This window comes from Ornithorhynchus anatinus, chromosome X1, assembly GCF_004115215.2.
Source record: "Ornithorhynchus anatinus isolate Pmale09 chromosome X1, mOrnAna1.pri.v4, whole genome shotgun sequence".
NCBI classification, from domain to species: Eukaryota; Metazoa; Chordata; class Mammalia; order Monotremata; family Ornithorhynchidae; genus Ornithorhynchus; species Ornithorhynchus anatinus.
Genome location: NC_041749.1, coordinates 78402323 through 78422569, shown reverse-complemented (window position 1 = coordinate 78422569; position 20247 = coordinate 78402323). Strand labels below are relative to the sequence as shown.

General features: G+C 46.4%; 1 protein-coding gene across 7 annotated transcripts in view; it reads left to right on the top strand.

Annotated features, from left to right (window-relative positions):
* The window catches only part of HDAC11 (histone deacetylase 11), a 54354-nt gene that overhangs the window by 18527 nt on the left and 15580 nt on the right, over positions 1-20247 (top strand). For 5 of the 7 annotated variants that reach the window (XM_029050821.1, XM_029050823.2, XM_029050827.2 and 2 more), the window contains 4 exons: positions 2655-2681; positions 5911-6027; positions 12834-12876; positions 16675-16751. In XM_029050821.1, the coding sequence (XP_028906654.1) occupies positions 2655-2681; positions 5911-6027; positions 12834-12876; positions 16675-16751 (264 nt within the window). The remainder of the gene's footprint in view (positions 1-2654; positions 2682-5910; positions 6028-12833; positions 12877-16674; positions 16752-20247) is intronic. The other 2 variants (XM_029050822.1, XM_029050824.2) reach the window with 2 other exon arrangements.

Here is a 20247-nt window from a genome sequence, read left to right as displayed (position 1 = left end):
TCTGAATCTACAGGGCAAATTGGCCAAGATCTACTTTTTTTTATGGTATTTGTTCAGCTCTTCCTTTGCGCCAGGCACTGTACTAAGCACTGGGGTAGATACAAGCTAATCAGGTTGGATACAGTCCCTGTTCCACATGGGGCTCACAGTCTTAATCCCCATTTTACAGATGCGGTAATTGAGGCACAGAGAAGTGACATGATACAACAGATAAGTGGCAGAGCTGGGATTAGAACGTAGGTCCTTCTGACTCTCAGGCCCATGCTTTATCTGCTAGGCCATACTGCTTTCCTGGCCCTTCTGCCGTGGCCATTGTTAGCACAAAGAGCTGTGTTCGTAATTGGAAAACTGGGTCTTGAGTGTTGTGGCCAAAGGACCTGTGCAGATATTGGTGCCCAATGGAGATGCAAGCCCTCCCTGCAGGAGAGTTTGGCCAGTTCCCTGCTTTGTGGCCTCTTGGCAAAGAAGAGGCAACCCTGACTGCTGGCTTGGGATTTCTCCTCATTCGTCATTCCTGCCATTCTGCCCCATGCATTCGTTGGGCGGAGGAAGTGACCTTTCTTCTTCAAGAATGATGGGTGGGTGGTGAATCCAGTGGCATTTCAGTGGGATTAGAAACACTAGGACTTTATTACTAGGCATTGTTCCTGAAAAGCACACCAGCATGGTGACTTTGGGAGTTGCATTTAGAGCATAATAACTAGGTGATAGGAAGGAGAGAGGAATGAGTGGAACGCCATTAAGCTTCTCCTGACTTCAGCAGGCCCTGTAGAGGATGTGCTGTGCAGAGGCTGGATCAGACCTCTCTGATCTGATAAATTCTTCTGGGCATTTTTTTTCCTCTCTGTTCCTCTCCCTTTCCAGAATCACCTGATGACCTGGCCTTCTGTGTGTCAACTCTACCCGCCAGACATAAGAGTGACATGGAGAGGATGATCCTGAAGGCCATCTGGTTCTGGGAGGGGAGTCTGAGCTGGAGAAGCTCCCAGTGGTCTGGAGCCAACCCAAAGTTCTGGATCCTCTTGAGGCAGGCCTAGAGTGGTTCCTGAGCAAGACTCCCAGTTCCTCCCTAAAATGGCCTGAACCCCCAGGACTCGGCTAGAACTGGGCCGGCTTCCTTGGGGGTGGCTGGCTTCCAGAGGCCTCCCCTGTTAGGTGGTCTTGTTGCAGGGTTGGTGTCCAGTCCTGTCAGGAGTGGTGGGCTAAGCCAGACTCTGACAACTCTATCTCCTTATTTTAGTGGATACCCACCAGGTCAGGTTGCCACACCTTTAAGTAAAATGGTGGCTTTCCTCTCTAGCCAATGGTAAGGGTTGCAGTGATCACTGGCCATCAAATGCTCATTTAAGGCCAGGGCCAAATGGATCAGTAATCCCACCAGTAATCCAGGGACTAATCCAGGGATCACAGTTTCAGGAACCTCTGATTTAGAGCAGTGCTTCCCATCCTTTTCCAGTTGGGGACCCACCCACTGTGTGAAGAGTGGTCAGTGGCTCCATGCTTTCTTTCCCTCACAGAAGCCCATGGTAGCTGGGAGGTAGGGTCCCACTTGCTCCTCAGGGATAGCAAAGCCATTCATTCATTCATTCATTCATTCATTCAGTCCTATTTATCGAGCATTTACCATGTGCAGAGCATTGTACTAAACATTTGGGATAGTACAATATAACAAAAAACAGGTATATTCCCTGCCCACAGTGAGCTTACAGTCTAGTGTACAGCCTAGTCCTCATTGGCGCAGAGATACCGTTAGTTCACCCAGCAGGCCTGCTGCCAAAGTGTTCAGGCACATTGAAATCAAAGATCATGGCATCAGCATCATAAAATTGATGGGGTGAACTGGGGAGGTTCCCAGGGGTACCAATTTGCCAGGTCCCATTTACCCCCCTAGAAAAACCTACGGTTTCAAGGCTCTCTTTGGCAAAATTACGTTTGAAGGGGAACTTGATGATCTTGCCAATCTCAGACAAGATCCAAGTTGGCAATTCTTATGAGATCCAGGGTAGCAGGCCTTTTGGCCAACAAGGTTATGGGAGTATCGTGGTTATGAAGGAAATGATGCATATGTGAAAGGGTTGAAATCTTAACAGTATTAACTCTCCCTTGCTTTGAGAGGTTTCTATTTTCTCTCTTGTAGATCATGGAGTGTGCTCACTTCGGTAATTCGAGTTGGGGGTGAGAGGGAGGGGAAGGTTCTTTGGGAGATCCTTAGAGATGATGAGGAAGAAAGGGAAAGTTATTGAGAAAGTCGGAAAATTACTGAGTGACCCAACCTCTCGCTGACCTTGAAATCCCATTCATTTTAACTTTGCACATGAATTGTACGCCACAAGTATTCTGTATGCAGGGACAGAAGGGGGGTGAAAATGCACTGCACTCGTTGAATAAAAATAAATTTGTGCCAATAGAGATCTATTGATTTATCATGTGTTATCTAGAAATTCCAATGCAGAAAGTACTATGACTACTAAGATTAATGCTAAATGGCTGTCTATTGTTCCATGTCCAAAATAAGAAGCAATAATATGTCATTCTGACATACCTCTTTATTAAACAGCTGCCAGTTTGGAAAATTACGTTTCCAGTTGATACCGCCTATTCAAAATGTTTGAATATATTTTTTTCTCTAATTTTTTCTTTTGGACTGCATACAGAACCATATCTTGGAGAGCTCTCCAGAGGTATCCTAGTAGATGTGTTTTCATTTTTCAATGAAATACTTTCAGTTGGTAGTGCAAGCTACTCATTGTGTGGCGGCTGAGATGTCATACATTGCTGCCGTGACCAATGACCAAGTAGCCCACGTGAACTGTGTATGTCTTGTGCGGATCATTGTCCTTGTCCTCATACCCTTTTGTTTGGGCTTTGCAACTGATCTTTAGCGTTTCCGTTTCCTTTGTGCTCTTTGTTTGTGTTGCCCTGTTTTGTTTTGTTTTTACTTTAGAAGAAAAGTTTTAGTTAAGAACTCATTTGACAATGGGATATGCATAAAACACTAACCTTAGGGAAATCCCTCAGCAATTCCATTTGAGTTCAGTGTTGTCCTCTTTATTGGTATTGAAAGTTTCCTGTGCTTACTTTCATGGGGTGGGGCTGCAAACTGGGTGTGTGGAGTTGCGAGTTCTGACTGTGAACGTCGGTCGGGAGAGGTAGGTATGGAAAATGGAAGGGGCAAATGGAGGGGAGAGTAAGTGCAGATGCAAATAGAAATGAGTGTGTGTGTGTGTGTGTGTGAGAGAGAGAGAGAGAGAGAGAGAGAGAGAGAGAGAGAGAGAGAGAGAGAAAGACCCATCTTTATTAGATGGAGCAAGCAGTAGACAAAAATTGGATATATAAAAATATATATCCATCTTTCCTAGAAGATGGTTTTTGGGGGTTTTTTTTGTGTTTTAAAATGGTTTTTAAGCACTTATTATGGGCCGGGCACTGTACCAAGCACTAGCGTAGATACAAGATAATCAGGTTGGACACAGCCCCTGTCCCGCATAAGGTTTACAGTCTTAATCTCCATTTTAAAGATGAGGTCACTGAAACACAGAAGAGTGAAGTGCCCTGCCCAAGGTTACACAGCAGACAAGTGGCAGAGCCGGGTTTAAAGTCCAGGTCCTTCTGACTCCCAGGTCTTTGCTCTATCCACTAGGGTGTTTTTGTCACCTTTGACTACTCAGATCTGTTTGCTATTTTTGCCCCGTTTGCTAGGATATCATGGGGTGAGTGAGTTGAGGTGGGAGAGCTATTTTGGGGGCTTACAGGGGAGACAGGGCATCACCAAGTAGTATGAAAGCTGTCCCCTGGTACTTAATGGAGAATTGGACTAAATGAATGAATGAATGGAGTATGGAACATGTCCTGGCTACAAGGGGGAGCACATGATATGTCCGGCAGGCTATTTGCTGAAGCTAATAACTCAGTATCCCCCTTTTCAGCCTTTTTTCAGATTTTGACTGCATAAATTGGGAAGGGGCAAGAAGGAGCGGAAATAAAGACTTCTCTGTATCCAAGTTTCCTAAACCCAGAAGTCCCATATGTAATGCCCATGTTAGCTGACCCCAGACATCATCTAGGCGCCATCTCCCAAATCCATACAGACAGCATTGTTTTGACAGTTCTCCAAAGGATGTTTCTGTGGTAGTCTGGATGTCCAATATCGGGGAGATATTTTTAAGTAGGAAGTTCCTATGACAGTGGTTGAGTGGTTTTAATCCGCGAGGTGGGGCAGAATAGAAGTCTTATAGGAGCAAGAATATTTCTGTTTCTAAGAATACTGACCTGGGCTTATCATCTCCACCCCCATGTAGCATGTGTTTTGGTTCTTGTTCAACTCCCGAGTATACAGATCTGGGTCAGGATAGGGGAGAGTCCACTCCCATTTTGTAGCCTGTCTTGGTCAGACTCCCATGAATTTGACCAGGAGAAATCTAAGCCCGACCCAAAGGTGCAAGTCTGCTCCTGGGTCAGAAGTGCCCTGATTACTGGGGTCTGGGGGTGTGAGGTGGTGGCCTCCGGACATCTAATGATGCCCAGTCCACTTCCCAACTTCATCAGAGTCCTCAGAAGACCTGCGTGACTTTTTTTTTTAATATTCTATCTTAAAGGGTGAGCAAAGTGTGTACTGATCAATTTTCTTGACTTTGGACTCCCACCTAGATAATTCAGTTTGCTTCAGGACTGCCTGAGATGCATTTGAGTTTACACCTTTGCAAGTGTGAGTACATTGTACTTACGGTGTTATCTGGGTGGCACAGATGAGGGATGCAGTGGGTTTTTTTTTAGCTTGTTCAGGCGTTATCTCACTGCCATTGTGTGGAGAGGCAGGGTGCTCTAGCACAAGGCCAGGGGTCGGTTAACTAGATATTATTCTTAAGCCTTCTCCCTGTTGCTATGCTATGCTATGGGACTTTGGACAAAAGAACCTCACGTCTCTGGGCCTATGTTTCCTTGTAACTTGCTTCCTAACTAGCTCATAGGGCATCGTGAGTGTGGATTAAGAAACTGTTGGAGTGGGGATTTGTGGTGGAGCTCAGGGTGGTGGTGGGAGGGTAGTCATTGGTCTTCTGGGTGAACCTCCAGCTGGTCCCAAATGCCTTGGATTGGACAGTGTCGTAAGCACAGCTAATGATTAATACCATTAAAGCAGTTTGCAAGGTTGTGCACCTAAGTATATATAAATAGCTTATCATTATTACAAACTTTATACTTTTTTATTTCTATTATTCATTTGTTTGTGTATATTTCTAAAGTGTTCTTATCACTGGATGCATGGCAGAGTTACCCCACATTTAGTTAAATAATTGGAACATTTTCCAGTAAAATGTAACAATCCACTGTTAGCCCCAAGGATCCCCATATCATAATCTATTTGAAGGTTTTAAAAGGAAAGTGAGGAATCAAGATCCCTTCCCTCCCCCGCCATCTCTCCCCACCCCCCCAAAAAAATACAAGTCAACACTATGATCTAAGCAGAGCAGGGCTGCATCAGAGAGCTTAAAGTGAATCCTGCTGGAGATTACACTGGATCCATGTCCCAGGTTCCTCCCATTCTGGACCAAGCTCAACTTAAAAGTCTTTTCCACTTCATAGGAAAAAGATAATTTTATGTTAGAAATATGAATTTTATTTCTCATTACATTTGAATGGGGTCACAGTGAGTCAGAATCACCCGGAGCTAGAACCAGTCTCTTTGTATAAGCAAGGTATCTCTAGAAGCTGCAACATTGACTCAGGCCACTGAAGTTGTAACGTACTAAATGCTGCCGCTTTCCCTGCCCCTCCTCCCACCCAACACCCCCCCCCCCCCATCCCTCCTAGACCAGGGTGGGAGTAGAAGAGTCTGGCTTATTGTCTGAAGCATTTCTATAGAGACTGAGGCATTTGGAGAGTAACATGAACAATTTGCTTCTCTCCCTGTAGTGGTCGTTCGTCGTGGCAACGATTACTGAAATCCCTCCAGTGCTTTTTCTTCCTAATTTCCTGGTGCAGAGGAAGGTGTTGAAGCCACTAAGAACCCAGACAGGAGGGACGATAATGGTAAGCCAAGCCTTTGTGCTCTCTTAGGCCTCACCTTGTTTTGAAATGCGAGAGGGTCTTTGCAGGGAGGCAGGCCAGGTGGTTTGGGGAGTAATCCGGGCCATGATTTCAGGTGCCTGTCCCTGTTCACTTTCCCCCAAAGGAATCCAAGTGACACCCAGAAGTAGCCTTGGAAAGAATGTCACAGCAATAATGCCACAACCCAATTGAATGCCGCATTCTCTAATATGCAGAACCACCTTTTCCAGCCATTGTTCCCCACCACCACCACCACACACACACACCCCTCACCCTGCCTCTACTGCTGATGACATCACCTGAAAGCCTCCAAATACGCTGCCATGAAGTCCTGCACTGAGGGCCCAAAATGGGAAGTGAACGAAACGTGTAGACTCTGACCTGGGGGGAAAAGTCTAAAATGCCCTTGAATCCAGCCCTCTTGCCTTCTCTTAGGTAGAATTCAGGTCCATAGAGTTCTCAGGCTCACCTACTTCCCTTCTGCCCTGGTCTTAAGACATGAAAACCAAGTTCCACAGCTATGGGGATGAAACTCTCTTTGGGGTTCTGAGTTTTCTAGAGAAGTTTGTCATTCCTCTCTAATAGTGGTTACTTTATTAATTCCTCCTTCCGTCGCTTGTTTGCAAGTGAGGGCTGCATGGAAACACTTTAAGATAGATCCTCAAGGTAAACACACACTAATCACAAATACAAGTACAGGGTCTGTGCACTTTGCCATGGATAATCGTCCCTACATATCGTCACGGAATTGATCAAATGTCTTCTGAAAAATAATGGGAATATTGTTGGGGTTGGATGTGCCACATGAAATTAACATGATGCCTCCTTGCATCCTTAGAGGTTTATTCATTTTGAAGCCCCATGCAGTGGGGACTTCTTTGGGTCTTCCATTGGCCACCTGTCTCCTGTAGGAGCATTCTGGAAGGCAGACCCACATGCCTCCCCCTCTTCTCACTATTTTGGATTGCTTCCTTCTAAATAGTAACAGACTTGTCCCCAAAGCCCCAGATTATTCAACTGGAGGAGCTAAGGGCTGGATTTTGTTTCTGTTTTTTTTCTCTTTCTCCCTGTCTCCCTCTCTCCCTCCCTCCCTCTCCCTCCCTCCTTCTATATCTTTTCCTCCCTCCCCCTCCCTTTCTATCTCCCTTCCTCTCTCCTTTCCTCCCTCCATCCCTTCCCGTCTCTCACTCCCTGTCTTCAAAGCTCCCTTTCCTTTCTCCTAATACTCTTTTCTCCCCCTTTTCCTTCTTCTCTCCCTCCTTTCTCTTCAGTGACTCCTTAGTAAACACTTGCATGCACAAGACAGGAGAAACCCAAAGCCCTTGCACTCATTCCCTTGGAGAACTCATCAGCTCTCATCTCAATGCATTTAACTCCTAAATCAGAACTTGCTAGCTCTGACCTCTCTCTTCCTTTACAATCTCACATATCCTCTTGCCTGCAGGACATCTCTACATGGATGTCCTGCCAGAACCTCAAGCTCAACATGTCTAAAACTCATCTTTCTCATCTGTCCAAATCACCTCCTAACTTTCCCATAATAGTTGACAGCACCATCATCCTCTCCGTCTCTCATACCCATAACCTTGACATTATCCTTGACTCCTCCCTCATTTTCAACCCCTATATTCAAATCTGTCACCAAATCCTGTCAGTTCTTCCTCTACATTTCCAGGATCTGCCCTTTTCTCTATCCAAATAGCCATCATGCTGATCCAGCCATTCATCATAGCCTGGCTTGATTACTGCATCAATATCTCCCCTCTCTAGTCCATATTTCATTCTTCTGCCTGGATCATTTTTCTAAAAACTTACTCGTACATGTTCTCTCACTCCTCAAAAACCTCGAGCAGTTGACCATTCACACTTTGTTTCAACTAGAGCTTTAAGGCGCTCATTGAGCTTTCTCCCTCAGTCACTCAATCAGTGGTATTTATTAATTACTGTTTGCAGAGCACTTTACTAAGTACATATTTCTCACTCCTATTTATCTACTCTCTCCTCCCACTACACCCCAGCAAAGCACACATTCCTCTCAAACCAACCAGCTCACTGTGCCTCACTCCTGTCTTTCCCGCTGTCGGCCCCTTCCTCACACTCCCCTTCCTGCCTGGAACTCCCCCCGCCTTCACTTCCAGCAGACCATGGCTCTTTCCATCTTCAAAGCCCCTGCTGAAGCCACATCTCCTCCACGAAGCCTTCCTTAATTAAATTCCAACCTTCCTACCCTATATTCTCTCAACTGCCACTTCAGCATTGCCCCACCTAAGCATTTGTATACTCACAGCCACTCTGTAGCACTTATTTACAGATCTTTATACTCTATTTCCTCCTCCCAAATGTTATTTATTATAGTGTCTGTCTCCCTTGCTAGATTGTAAGCTCTTTGAGTGCAGGAACTATATCTACTGTTTCTTTTATAACCTCCCAAGTGCTTAGTACAGTGTTCTGCACATAGTAAGCATTCAATAAAACCTCTTGATTGATTGGGAGCTTACAGTTTGGTTCGGGATAAGACCTAGGCAAATGCTGTCTTTCTGAGATGTTGTTTCTTAACTTTATATTGGGAATTAATAAATCAGTGGTATTTGTTGAGCGCTTACTGTGTGCAGAGCACTTTACTATGCACTTGGGAGAGTACAATTTAACAGAGTTGGCAGACACGTTTCTTGCCCACAATGAGCTTACAGTCTAGAGGAGGAGATGGACATTACCATCATTGGTTAAGCACTTATTATGTGCCAGGAACTGTTCTAAAGGCTGGGGTAGATATTAACTAATCAGGTTGGACATAATCCCTGTCCCATGTGGGGCTCGCAGTCTTAATCCCCAATTTGCAGATGAGGAAACTGAGGCCCAGAGAGGTGAGGTGATTTTCCTAGGGTCGTGCAGTGAACAGGTGGCGGAGCCAGAATTAGAACTCAGGTCCTTCTGACTCCTGGGCCCATGGTCTATGCACTTGGTCATTAAGTGCTTACTATGTGTCAGCCACTGTGTTATGCACTAGGGTAGATGCAAGATAAATCTGTTTGGACACAGAATGTAAGCTCCTCATGGGCAGGGAATGAATCTGTTACGTTGTTACATTGTACTCTCCCAAGCTGTTGGTACAGTGCTCTACACGGATTAAGTGCTCAATAAATACAGTTGACTGACTGACACAGTCCCTGTCCCACATGGGGGCCACAGTCTAGGTAGAAGGGAGACTGTGAGGATATAAGGTAGAGGATACTAATCTAGACTGGAAGCTCGCTGTGGGCAGGAAATGTGACTGTTAATTGTTATATTGTACTCTCCCAAGCACTTAGTACAGTGCTCTGCACATAGTAAGTGCTCAGTAAATATGATGAATGAATGAACATTAATATAAAATAATGCAGTACGGCTGTGTACATAGGTGCTGTGGGGTTGGGGGAGGGATGAATATAGGGTGCAAATCCAAGGGCAAAGGTGACCTAGAAGGGAGTGGTAGAAGAGGAAATGAGGGCTTAGGCAAGGGAAGGCCTCTTGGAGATGTTCTATTAATAAGGCTTTGAAAATGGTCGCCTGTCAGATATGAAGAGGAAAGGTGTTACAGGCTAGAGACAGTATGTGGGCAAGGGGTCAGCGGCAAGATAGACGAGAATGAGGTGTTGCAAGTAGGTTGGCATTAGAGGAGCAAAGTGAGCATGCCGGGTTGTAGTTAGGAAATCAGGGAGATAAGGTAGGAGGGGGCAAGGCGATTGAGTGCTTTAAAGTATGGTAAAGAGTTTCTGTTTGATACAGAGGTGGATGGGCAACCCCCGGAGGTTCTTGAGTGGAGAAACGTGGACTGAACCATTTCGTGGAAAAATGATCTGAGCAGCAGAGTGAAGTAAAGACTGGAGTGGAGAGAGACAGGAGGCAGGAAGGTCAGAAAGAAGGCTGTTGCAATAGGCAAGGCAGGATAGGATAAATGCTTGGATTAAAATGGTAGCAGTGTGGACTTGGGAGAGTACAATAAAACAGAGTTGGTAGGCATGTTCCTTGCCTACTACAAGCTTACAGTCTAGAGGGAAGAGGAGTAACTCTCTCCACCTGCTTCCCACAGAATGACTTTTGAGGGTGAGCAAGTTGCCATTTGTAAATTTTTTGCGATTTCAAGTAAAAAAAAATTTCTACAAACACAAAGAGGGTTCTTACTGGTTTTAATTAAGATACCAATAGAATTCGATCTTATTAACATTCTCCTCAAGTAGTAATAAATCAGAGCAATTGTCTGCCCTCACTGCTGCCTAGTGCTACAGCTTCTACTTTACAGGCCTGCTTTTGAAGTACTTTTTGAAGGGAGAAGCCTAATTGTTTCTGCATAAAGACTATGATATTATTTTGCATAAACACCTCTTCCGTTCTCATGTTATGGCATTTTCCATCTTGAGCTTTAGTGCTGCAGTGAATGGGAAAGGAGTGAAGGGAACAGAGAGTGGAGTTTTAGCCAAGCTATGAAATGTATTTCCAGCAAGATGCAAAACCTGTTGGCAAGAACACCTTGAAGCACAGGGCTGCAGAGGTTGGCTGCCTCTGGTTCTTCTGCATGCCAGATTGTCTGGTCTGGGTGGGAAACCCCCAGTTATCTGTCCAAGGAAAAATTCTCTTTGACTTGCAGTGGATCAAGCAAGAGCGTGTCTTCCCTGCCACCACTCCAATGTCTGCATTGTCCCCTTGCGAATACTGTCTATCCATCATCGCGAAAACACTGTAAATGAGAAACTGTTTTGCTGCATGACCACTTCAGGCTGTGAGGCAGATCCTTAGTGCTCAGACCAGGACTTCTCAGTGAATGAATACACACTTGCGTAATCACTCTGGGGTTGACAAACAACATCATGATGGCTTATATTCTGGTGAGTGATTTTCTTACCAGAGAAGAGTATTGAGTCAGAGGGAAGGCTGAGACTTTGTTTTTTCTTTAGTTGGAAGTGAAGAGCCCAATGGAAGCTGCAGATCAAAGAATCAGGAGGCCAACTGGACTGAGAAAGCAGTGTGTTCAGTGAAGTGGAAGGGGAACAGAATGTTGGTTACAAGGGGGTGTTTGGATGGTTTGAGTCAAGCCGGTGCCCAGAAGGCCAGGCGGTTAATGGTCTTCTATTGCCAATGCCGGGCCAATCCCCAAGGCCCTGACCCTGCTGAATGAGACAGGAAGTTGAGGGAGAATCCAAAGTTCAGCTTCTCTGAAGAAGGGAAGTTAGTGCTTGGGGTATCCAATGAGTCCTGTCCCTGTGTCTTGGAAAAGGTTTGTGGAGGGAGTTCCATTGGAAATCTAAAGGGAGATACTGAATCTGGTTCAAAAGTTGGGGCTGGAGGCCAAGGGCAGGAGGAAGGAGAAGAGAGAAGTGGCAAGGGCCCTCTGTGTCCATAACCAGACTTCTCACCTGTGGGCTCTGAAGCCTGTCCAGGTTCTCTGTGGCATCATGTTTGCCAGGCTCTCTGCTGTCAAGGTGGTTCCCTCTACACGTGTTTCTGCCTTCCTGCTGAATAGGTGGGCCATCCTGCCTTTTATTTCCCTTTGCCATCTGTCAGCCTCTTCCTTTGAGGGTGTAACTGTTTCCGTTGCCAGCCTCAGCTGACCCTCACTAGCACTTTCCTCTTGGAAATGTCTGCCCCCATGTCCATGGCAGCAGACGGCACCTGCTTGTGGTGAGGAGCAAATAACCCATATGCTCCTGGAGGAAGTGTAGGGAGCAGCAACTGAAGCTGCTGTGAGTGGGGGCGGGGAGGCTCCTGTGGCATTCGAGGGCAGTACTAGGAAAGCCAAAACAATCTGTGATGTTTCAGGGTGCAGGAACATTGAAGTCCCTGAGCCAGAGGATCCTTTCTTCCTCGGTGAAAGAATTTCCTTTCAAATATGCATCAGCCGGTGGGGCATGGAAGGCACAGGGCGGTTTGAATCACACCTGTGCCATAAGAACAGAATTTATTAATGGTAGCAGCTGCCCCTAAGCAGAGAGCCTTGTAGAAGAGTATCGTGGCAGAACACTGCTCACCTTGGAAAACAGTGCCATCCAGGCTTTCCTGTCTGCTGTCAGGGGTCTCTGGGGCTCTTCCGGTGACTAGAACTCCAGGCACTCTCCGTTTTGCCTCTTAATCTCGGTTGCCGAGTTCCCAGAGGGGTCAGTGGAGCTGCTGGCTGAGCAGGCTTGCTGGCTGGACATGGCCGACTGACCCAGCCCAAAGCGACGGTCTTGGGGGAGCTGGGCCGGGCAGTGCACTACTGAGTCAGTTATCTGTCTAAGAGGTGTTCTGGCCAGGAGACTGGGGCTGGGGAATTGAAACTTCAGTTCTGCTCCTGATTTGCTCAGGAGCCTGGAGCAAGTCCTTAATAGGCTTATTGCCTCTTCCAACAGAAGGAGGGAAGATGGGTTGGCAAGTGGGGCTTCTGGGGACTGGAAAGGTCTTGGTGTAGGGCCAGGGGTTAGTGAAGTTTGGCTCATTTGTATTTCCACAGATTGATCCTGGTCTTGGGGAGAGAGGAGTTAAAGGAGCCGAGGGTCTTTTAATTTCTTGATGGGACTTGATGCCCAAGCTGCTGTTTGGGGACTAGTTTCCCAACTGCTGCGCATTGCACTTTTTTCATCTGGCTCTGTGGAGTTATCATTCATCTCCCTGTGGCAGCCCTAATTTTAGATGCAAAGTTACCACAGAATGCAGCAGAGGCTGGCTTTAAATGCAGCTTCATTATTTATGTTGGAGTTGGGTGAGAGGCTGCTGGTGTAAATTATTAAATGCCATCGTTCATTTGTTCCTGTGCTTACAGTCTCACCTTTTTAAAGGCAGGTAAACTGGCAGTTGATCGAGGATGGGCCATCAACGTAGGTGAGTACCTGCAGAACTGGGTATCTGATGTTTAAACAGCTCAACTAATAAATACCACACTGCCTTTCTGTTATTGGACCATAGTCAAAAGAAAGGGTTTGCTCCTCTCCAGCGTTCTGGTTCTGGCAGTGGATTAGTTGAATAGGCCCTCCTGTTCATTTTCTTCAATTTACTAGAATCTGTAGGGGGTCGATGAATGGGACCCGGTCGGGGCTCGGTGAAAGAGGAAAGACAAGTGGATTAACTGATTTTTGAAGATTTGCAAAGAAAACACTTTCATTCAAAATCATAATAATAATTGTGGTATTTGGTAAGCGCTGCCTATGTGCTAAATGCTGTATTAAGCACTGAGGTAGATAAAAATCATCAGGCCCCACATGGGGCTCAAAGTCTAAAGTAGGAGGGAGAACAGGGATTGAATCCCCATTTTGCAGATGAGGGAAGTGAGGCAGAGAGGAAGCGGAGTGACTTGCCCAAGGTCACACAGAAGGCAAGCGGCAGAGCAGGATTAGAACCCAGGTCCCCTAACTCCCAGGCCCATGCTCTTTCCACTAGGCTTCTCTATTCATCAGTCCACCAGGTATAGATACAGTATAACGTGATGCCACCACAGTAAATGGCTTGGCCATTTCTAACCTCAAGACTGGAGAAGCTAGAGAAGAGAAAAAGTGAGTGAGCCTGCCACTCACCCCGCCCCTAACCCCACAATGCCTATGTACATATCCTTACACTCTGCACTTTCCATGATCTCTAATTTAATTTACTATCTGTCTCCCCCTAGACTGTAAGCTCCTCATGGACCAGGATCATGACTGCCAACTTTTGTCCTCACCCAAGTGTTTAGCACAGTGTTCTGCACACAGGCTACTCTCAGTAAATAGCGTTGATCGATCGGTTGATACTCTCCCAAAGTCAGAGTCCAGAGAATAAATTTGACGGAGGAGACGTGTATGCCGGATAGAGGAGGAGAGAAGGCATGTGGTAATTGGTTCCCTCGTCGAGTTCTCTGACAGCAAAGGGTGACGTGGAAATTGCCAAGCATGAGGATGCTCCGGCCAGTGAGGGTTCCTTTTTAATGAAGTGTTCCAGCGTGGAATATAGCACTCTTCATTTTTAGCAGTTTGGCTTTGCTGCTGCCCTGTGTGTCATTTTAGGGCATTTCAACTGTTCCTGGTAGTCTCCAGGACACTTGGGTTGGGTGTGTGGTGGAGAATCTCCTAATGTGACTCATGCCCAACCTCCCTAAAGATTTAGAGCTCTCCAGGTCCTCGTTTCTTTCCTTTCCACCCCCCTGTGGATCTGGTGATGGTGGTCAGCCTTGGTTTCCACCTGTGAAACAGGTCGCCCTTTTCTACTCCACCTGTCGTTCAACGGGGTTGCTTTTAACCAGTAATCATCATTCCTTAACTTGCTGGGCATTTAGAGGGAATGAGCGGAGGTGGAGATGGGGAGCCTTGGTCAGGTTCACTCACCAATTCCCGTGCTGTCTAGAAAGATGGTCCATGGCTCTTGACTTTTCTAGAAATGACATCTTCAATGAATGGATCTGCTTTCTGCCATAGGTCCCCATGACCACTAGAGGGCACACTTCACCTGCCCATTATTGCCAAGTGTGCCTGCCACCGTTCTTGAGTGGGTTTTTAGTAGTGAGGCCCGCAGGAGCTGCTGATAGATTAAAAACAATTTTAGCCTCGCACAAAATGTCCTCAGCACCGTTCATTCTGACCAGTGCCTAGTGACAGTGCATCTGATGATAGGAAGCAGTGGGAACCTGGAGAAAGAGAGTAATGATGCTGGAAGAAGTCAAAGCTCTACTTTCCTCCCCCCAGTGCTTAGTGTAGCGCCCTGCACACAAGTAGGTGTTGAATAAGTACTACTGCTAGGGACTGCAGTAGGCCCTGGGAGAAAGGTAGAGGAAGGAGCCAGGAGTGTGTGGTCTAGTGGAAAAAGCACGGGCCTGGGAGTCAGAGGACCTGGGTTCTAATCTCAGCTCTGCCGGTTTGCTTGCCGTGTGACCTTGGGCAAGTCACTTCACTTCTCTGTACCTCAGTTCTCCCGTTCTCCCTCCTACTTAGACTGTGAGCCCCATGCGGGACAGAGGCTGTGTCCAACCTAATGAACTTGTATCTGCCCCAGCGCTTAGAACAGCCTTTGACACATAGTAAGCATTTAATAAATACCATTTAAAAAAATGCCTGTCTCCCCCTTCAGACTGAAAGCGACTGGGGGGGCAGGGAGAGTGTCTCCCAACTCTCTTTATACTGTAGTCTCTCAGGTGTATAGTCCAGTGCTCTGCACACAGTAAGCACTCAATAAATACCATTGATGGATTGATGGAATAACACACCATCTTACTGGGCTCAGTTCTCCCTGCTTTCCCGAGGCCCCTCAAATGCCATAAACAAGTTCAACCTTAACCTTACTCCGTTGATGGACAGCTGAAAATAAGGGGGTGCCAGTGATGGAAGGCATTCCCAAGACAACAGAGGTGTTTTGGCCCTCCTTATCTGCAGTGACAATTGGCAAGGAGGCCCTCACAATCACAGAGCATGGACTGCTAAACCACTGACATGACTTTTTCAACATTCCTGGAAGAAATATGTAATTCTCTGCCCTCGGGGAACTAATCACCCAGCTTCAACATCAATTTAATATTTTGAAAGAGGCTCTCATAAGGTTTGAGATGAGTCCTGGGGGGTGAGGTATAAGTATTTGAAAAGGGCAGAAAAAAAATTTGACACTAAAAAAATTGTGTTTTTTATTAAGTACTTACTATGTGCCAAGCACTTTGCTAAGCTCAGGAGTAAATACAGTACAATCAGATAGGACACAGTCCTTGTCCCACATGAGTCTCACAGGCTAAGTAAGAGGGAGAATAGATATTGAATTCCTCTTGACTAACCTCCCCGTGGGCAATGTCTACCAACTCTATTGTATTGTACCATCTCCCAAGGGCTGAGTACAGTGCTCTGCATGCAATAAGCACTCAGTAGATACAACTGATTGATTGATTTTACAGGGGAGGAAACTGAGGTACTGAGAAGTTAGGTGAGTTGTCCCAGGGCCCAAAGCAGGCAAGTGACAGAACCGGAATTAGAACCCAGGTCTCCTGACTCCTAGTCCCCAGCTTTTTCCACTTGAGAGACTGGGCTAGCAGAAAGCGATTGAGAGAAGGGTTGCTCTTCTTCAGCAACAATTTCACCCAGAATGAGATACCAAGATGCAGGATCAAAAGCAGAGACTTGCACTGTATCTGGTAAATCTCCATTAGCATATCAAAGATCTATCTTTCAGCACAAACAATGAATCAGTCTTTTCAGCCAACTGTAATGATGTGGACAGAATGTCATCTTCCAAACAAAGGACAGAGAGATAAATATGTTAAAGTTTCCCCCCCCCCAATAAGCAAATTTGAAAAAAACTTTTGTAAAGTTCCATTCTTGAATTGAATGGCTGAAGGCTGGCTGATAGTGTCAGCAGGAAGAAGCTGGTTTTTACTGGCCAGGCATTTTGGGAGGTTTGTTTTGGCCAACCACATAGCTATTAGAGGCATCTCTGAAAGGCGAGGATGAGTACATTTGAAATGTTAATATGTAATGTTTATGAAATAGGAAAAAGGAGAAATCCTTATGCACATGGCTCAGGCTCTGAATTGTTTTACTAATTTCCGTAGGCACATGAGCTGAACAGCTGTGGGACACTACGTGCTCCTCTAGGAGCCTGGGGAGGGCTTTTCACAGTGTTTCAGGCCTTTCAGCACTATGTTCTTCTTTTGAAGTTTTGTCCTTTTCCCTGTAGGTGGTGGATTCCATCACTGCTCCAGTGATAAAGGTGGAGGGTTTTGTGCTTACGCTGACATCACATTGTCTATTAAGGTAGGAGAGAAAGTTCATGGGCAGTCTAGGCTTTCTGTCTCTTATAAAGTCATCATCATCATCCGCATAAAAAAGTGTACCATGCTCAACTGCACATGTTACTCCAAGTTACACATAGGGTCCTGTGTTTTCATTTTAAATCTATGTTTACTGAAAATTCCCGGTTATGCGTTAAATGGCATTTGGGTCTGAGAATTTTCATATTAAATATGTAGACACTCGACTTGTTCAGATAATTGGAAGGAGAGTCAAGGAATGCCAGGGTCCTGTTTCTGACCCATGGAGGCTCTTTTTAATCCTCCCTCTCTCTTCAGAAGTGTCAGATTTGGAATGAAGGGATGGATGTTCTTTAGCTGACTGTCCTCTCTCTAAGCTAAAGGTGAGGGAGGAGATACCTGGGTCCCATTTCTGACTCTATATAAATTTGGATATACACAGTTCTCCAGTAATTATGGTGGTTATGTTTGCGATGAACTACAGGAAAGCCCAGTCTCTAATGCAAACATTTCCTAATAACTGCATTCTATCCAAAACGGACAGTGAGAGCACTGCATATATTTACACAGAAAGAGCTCACATTTTTTCCACTGCTGTAATATTCATTCATTCATTCATCCAATAGTATTTATTGAGCGCTTACTATGTGCAGAGCACTGTACTAAGCGCTTGGGATGAACAAGTCGGCAACAGATAGAGACAGTCCCTGCCGTTTGACGGGCTTACAGTCTAATCGGGGGAGATGGACAGACAAGAATGATGGCAATGAATAGAGTCAAGGGGAAGAACATCTCGTAAAAACAATGGCAACTAAATAGAATCAAGGCGATGTACAATTCATTAACAAAATAAATAGGGTAATGGAAATATATACAGTTGAGCGGACGAGTACAGTGCTGTGGGGAGGGGAAGGGAGAGGTGGAGGAGCAGAGGGAAAGGGGGAAAAGAGGGTTTAGCTGCGGAGAGGTGAAGGGGGGGTGGTAGAGGGAGTAGAGGGAGAAGGGAGCTCAGTCTGGGAAGGCCTCTTGGAGGAGGTGAGTTTTAAGTAGGGTTTTGAAGAGGGGAAGAGAATCAGTTTGGCGGAGGTGAGGAGGGAGGGCGTTCCAGGACAATAAACCTTGAGTAAAATGAGTCTTATTCCTAACACCGTGGCTCTGTCACTGCATTCAGTCCTGCCCAACAGCTCAGTCTGGAGCTAGTCTACAGGCTCCTTCTCCCCCTCCCATCCTCTAACTGTTGGGGTTCCTCAAGGGTCAGTTCTCGGCCCTCTTCTGTTTTCCATCTACACTCACTCCCTTGGTGAACTCATTCGCTCTCACGGCTTCAACTATCATCTCTATGCAGACACACAAATCTACATCTCTGCCCCGTCCTCTCCCCCTCCCTTCAGGCTCGTATCTCCTCCTGCCTCCAGGACGTCTCTACCTGGATGTCTGCCCGCCACCTAAAGCTCAACATGTCCAAAACTGAGCTCCTCATCTTCCCTCCCAAGCCCTGTCCTCTTCCTGACTTCCCTATCACTGTGGATGGTACGACCATCCTTCCCATCTCTCAGGCCCGCAACCTCGGTGTCATCTTTGACTCGGCTCTCTCGTTCACCCCACACATCCAATCCGTCACCAAGACCTTCCGGTCTCACCTTTATAATATCGTCAAGATCCGCCCTTTCTTCTCCACCCAAACGGCTATCTTACTGGTAGGGGCTCTCATAATATCCCGGCTGGATTATTGTGTCAGCCTTCTCTCTGATCTCCCTTCCTCCTGTCTCTCCCCGCTCCAGTCTAGTCTTCATTCCACTGCCCGGCTCATCTTCCTGCAGAAACGCTCTGGGCGTGTCACTCCCCTTCTTAAAAACCTCCAGTGGCTGCCTATCAACCTCGGCACGAAACAAAAACTTCTCACTCTAGGCTTCAGGGCTCTCCATCACCTTGCCCCCTCCTACCTCTCCTCCCTTCTCTCTTTCTACTGCCCACCCCGTAGGCTCCGCTCCTCTGCCGCCCACCTCCTCACCGTCCCCCGTTCTCGCCTATCCTGCTGTCGACCCCTGGGCCACGTCCTCCCGCTGTCCTGGAATGCCCTCCCTCCTCACCTCCGCCAAACTAATTCTCTTCCCCTCTTCAAAGCCCTACTGAGAGCTCACCTCCTCCAAGAGACCTTCTCAGACTGAGCTTCCCCTTTTCCGTCTGCTCCCTCTGCTGCCTCTCTGCCCCCCCTTCACCTCCCCTCAGCTAAGCCCCCTTTTCCCCCCCTTTCCCTCTGCTCCTCCCCCTCTCCCTTCCCCTCCCCTCAGCACTGTGCTCGTCTGCTCATTTGTATATATTTTTATTACCCTATTTATTTATCTACACCCATCCATCTATTACCCTATTAATCTACACCCATTCCCTTGAAGAACTCATTCATTCAGTAGTATTTATTGAGCAATTACTATGTGCAGAGCACTGTACTAAGCACTCGGAATGTACAATTCGGCAACGGATAGAGACAATCCCTGCCCAATAACGGGCTCCCACTACTTCAACTACCATTTCTATGCCGATGACTCCCAAATTTACATTTCCAGCCTTGACCTCTCTCTTCTCCCCTTAAGTCTCACATTTCCTCCTGCCTTCAGGACATCTCTACCCGGATGTCCTGCTGACACCTCAAGCTAGACATGTCCAAAACAGAACTCCTTATTGTCTCACCCAGACCCTGTCCTCCCCCTGACTTTCCCATCACTGTAGACAGCACCGCCATCCTTCATGTCTCACAAGGCCTTAACCTTGGCATTATCCGTGACTTAGCTCTCTCATAGAACCCACATATTCAATCTGTCACCTAATCTTGTCGGTTCTACCTTCACAGCATTGCTTAAAATTCATCTTTTTCTCTCCATCCAAACTGCTCCCATGTTGATGCACTTATCCTATCCTGTCTTAACTACTGCATCAGCCTTCTTGCTGACCTCCCCGTCGCCTGTCTCTCCTCACTCCAGTCAATACTTCTCACTCTGCTACGTGGATCATTTTTCTGCAAAACGGTTCAGTTTTGAGGAGTTCACTTCACTCCTCAAGAACCTGCAGTGGTTGCCTATCCACCTCCAAATCAAACAGAAACTCCTTACCTTCAGCTTTAAAGCTTAGTGGCCCAGGCTCTTTGCCATGTAATCCAAGGAAGACCTGTAAGATTGCTAGCTGGTATTGTTTTGGTAGTTAGGAAATTTAAAATGACCTAAACTCTTCAAGGGCAAAGACTCTGACTACTATCCTCTGTCCAGTATCGATCATGATAATGCTCATGCTAGACTGTAAACTCTTGAGAGCAAAGATTGTGTCTCTTCTACTTGCTCAAGTGCTTGGCACAGTGCTCTGCACAGAGTAAGTGCTCCATAAACGTGATTGATGTTTTAGGGAAGAAAGCATTACAGTCCATAAGTTTTTGATGTCCACCACCGGCTATATAGAGGTTTAAATTCTCACTGTTAATACCCTGACTACAGATTAGGCAATCCAGGAGA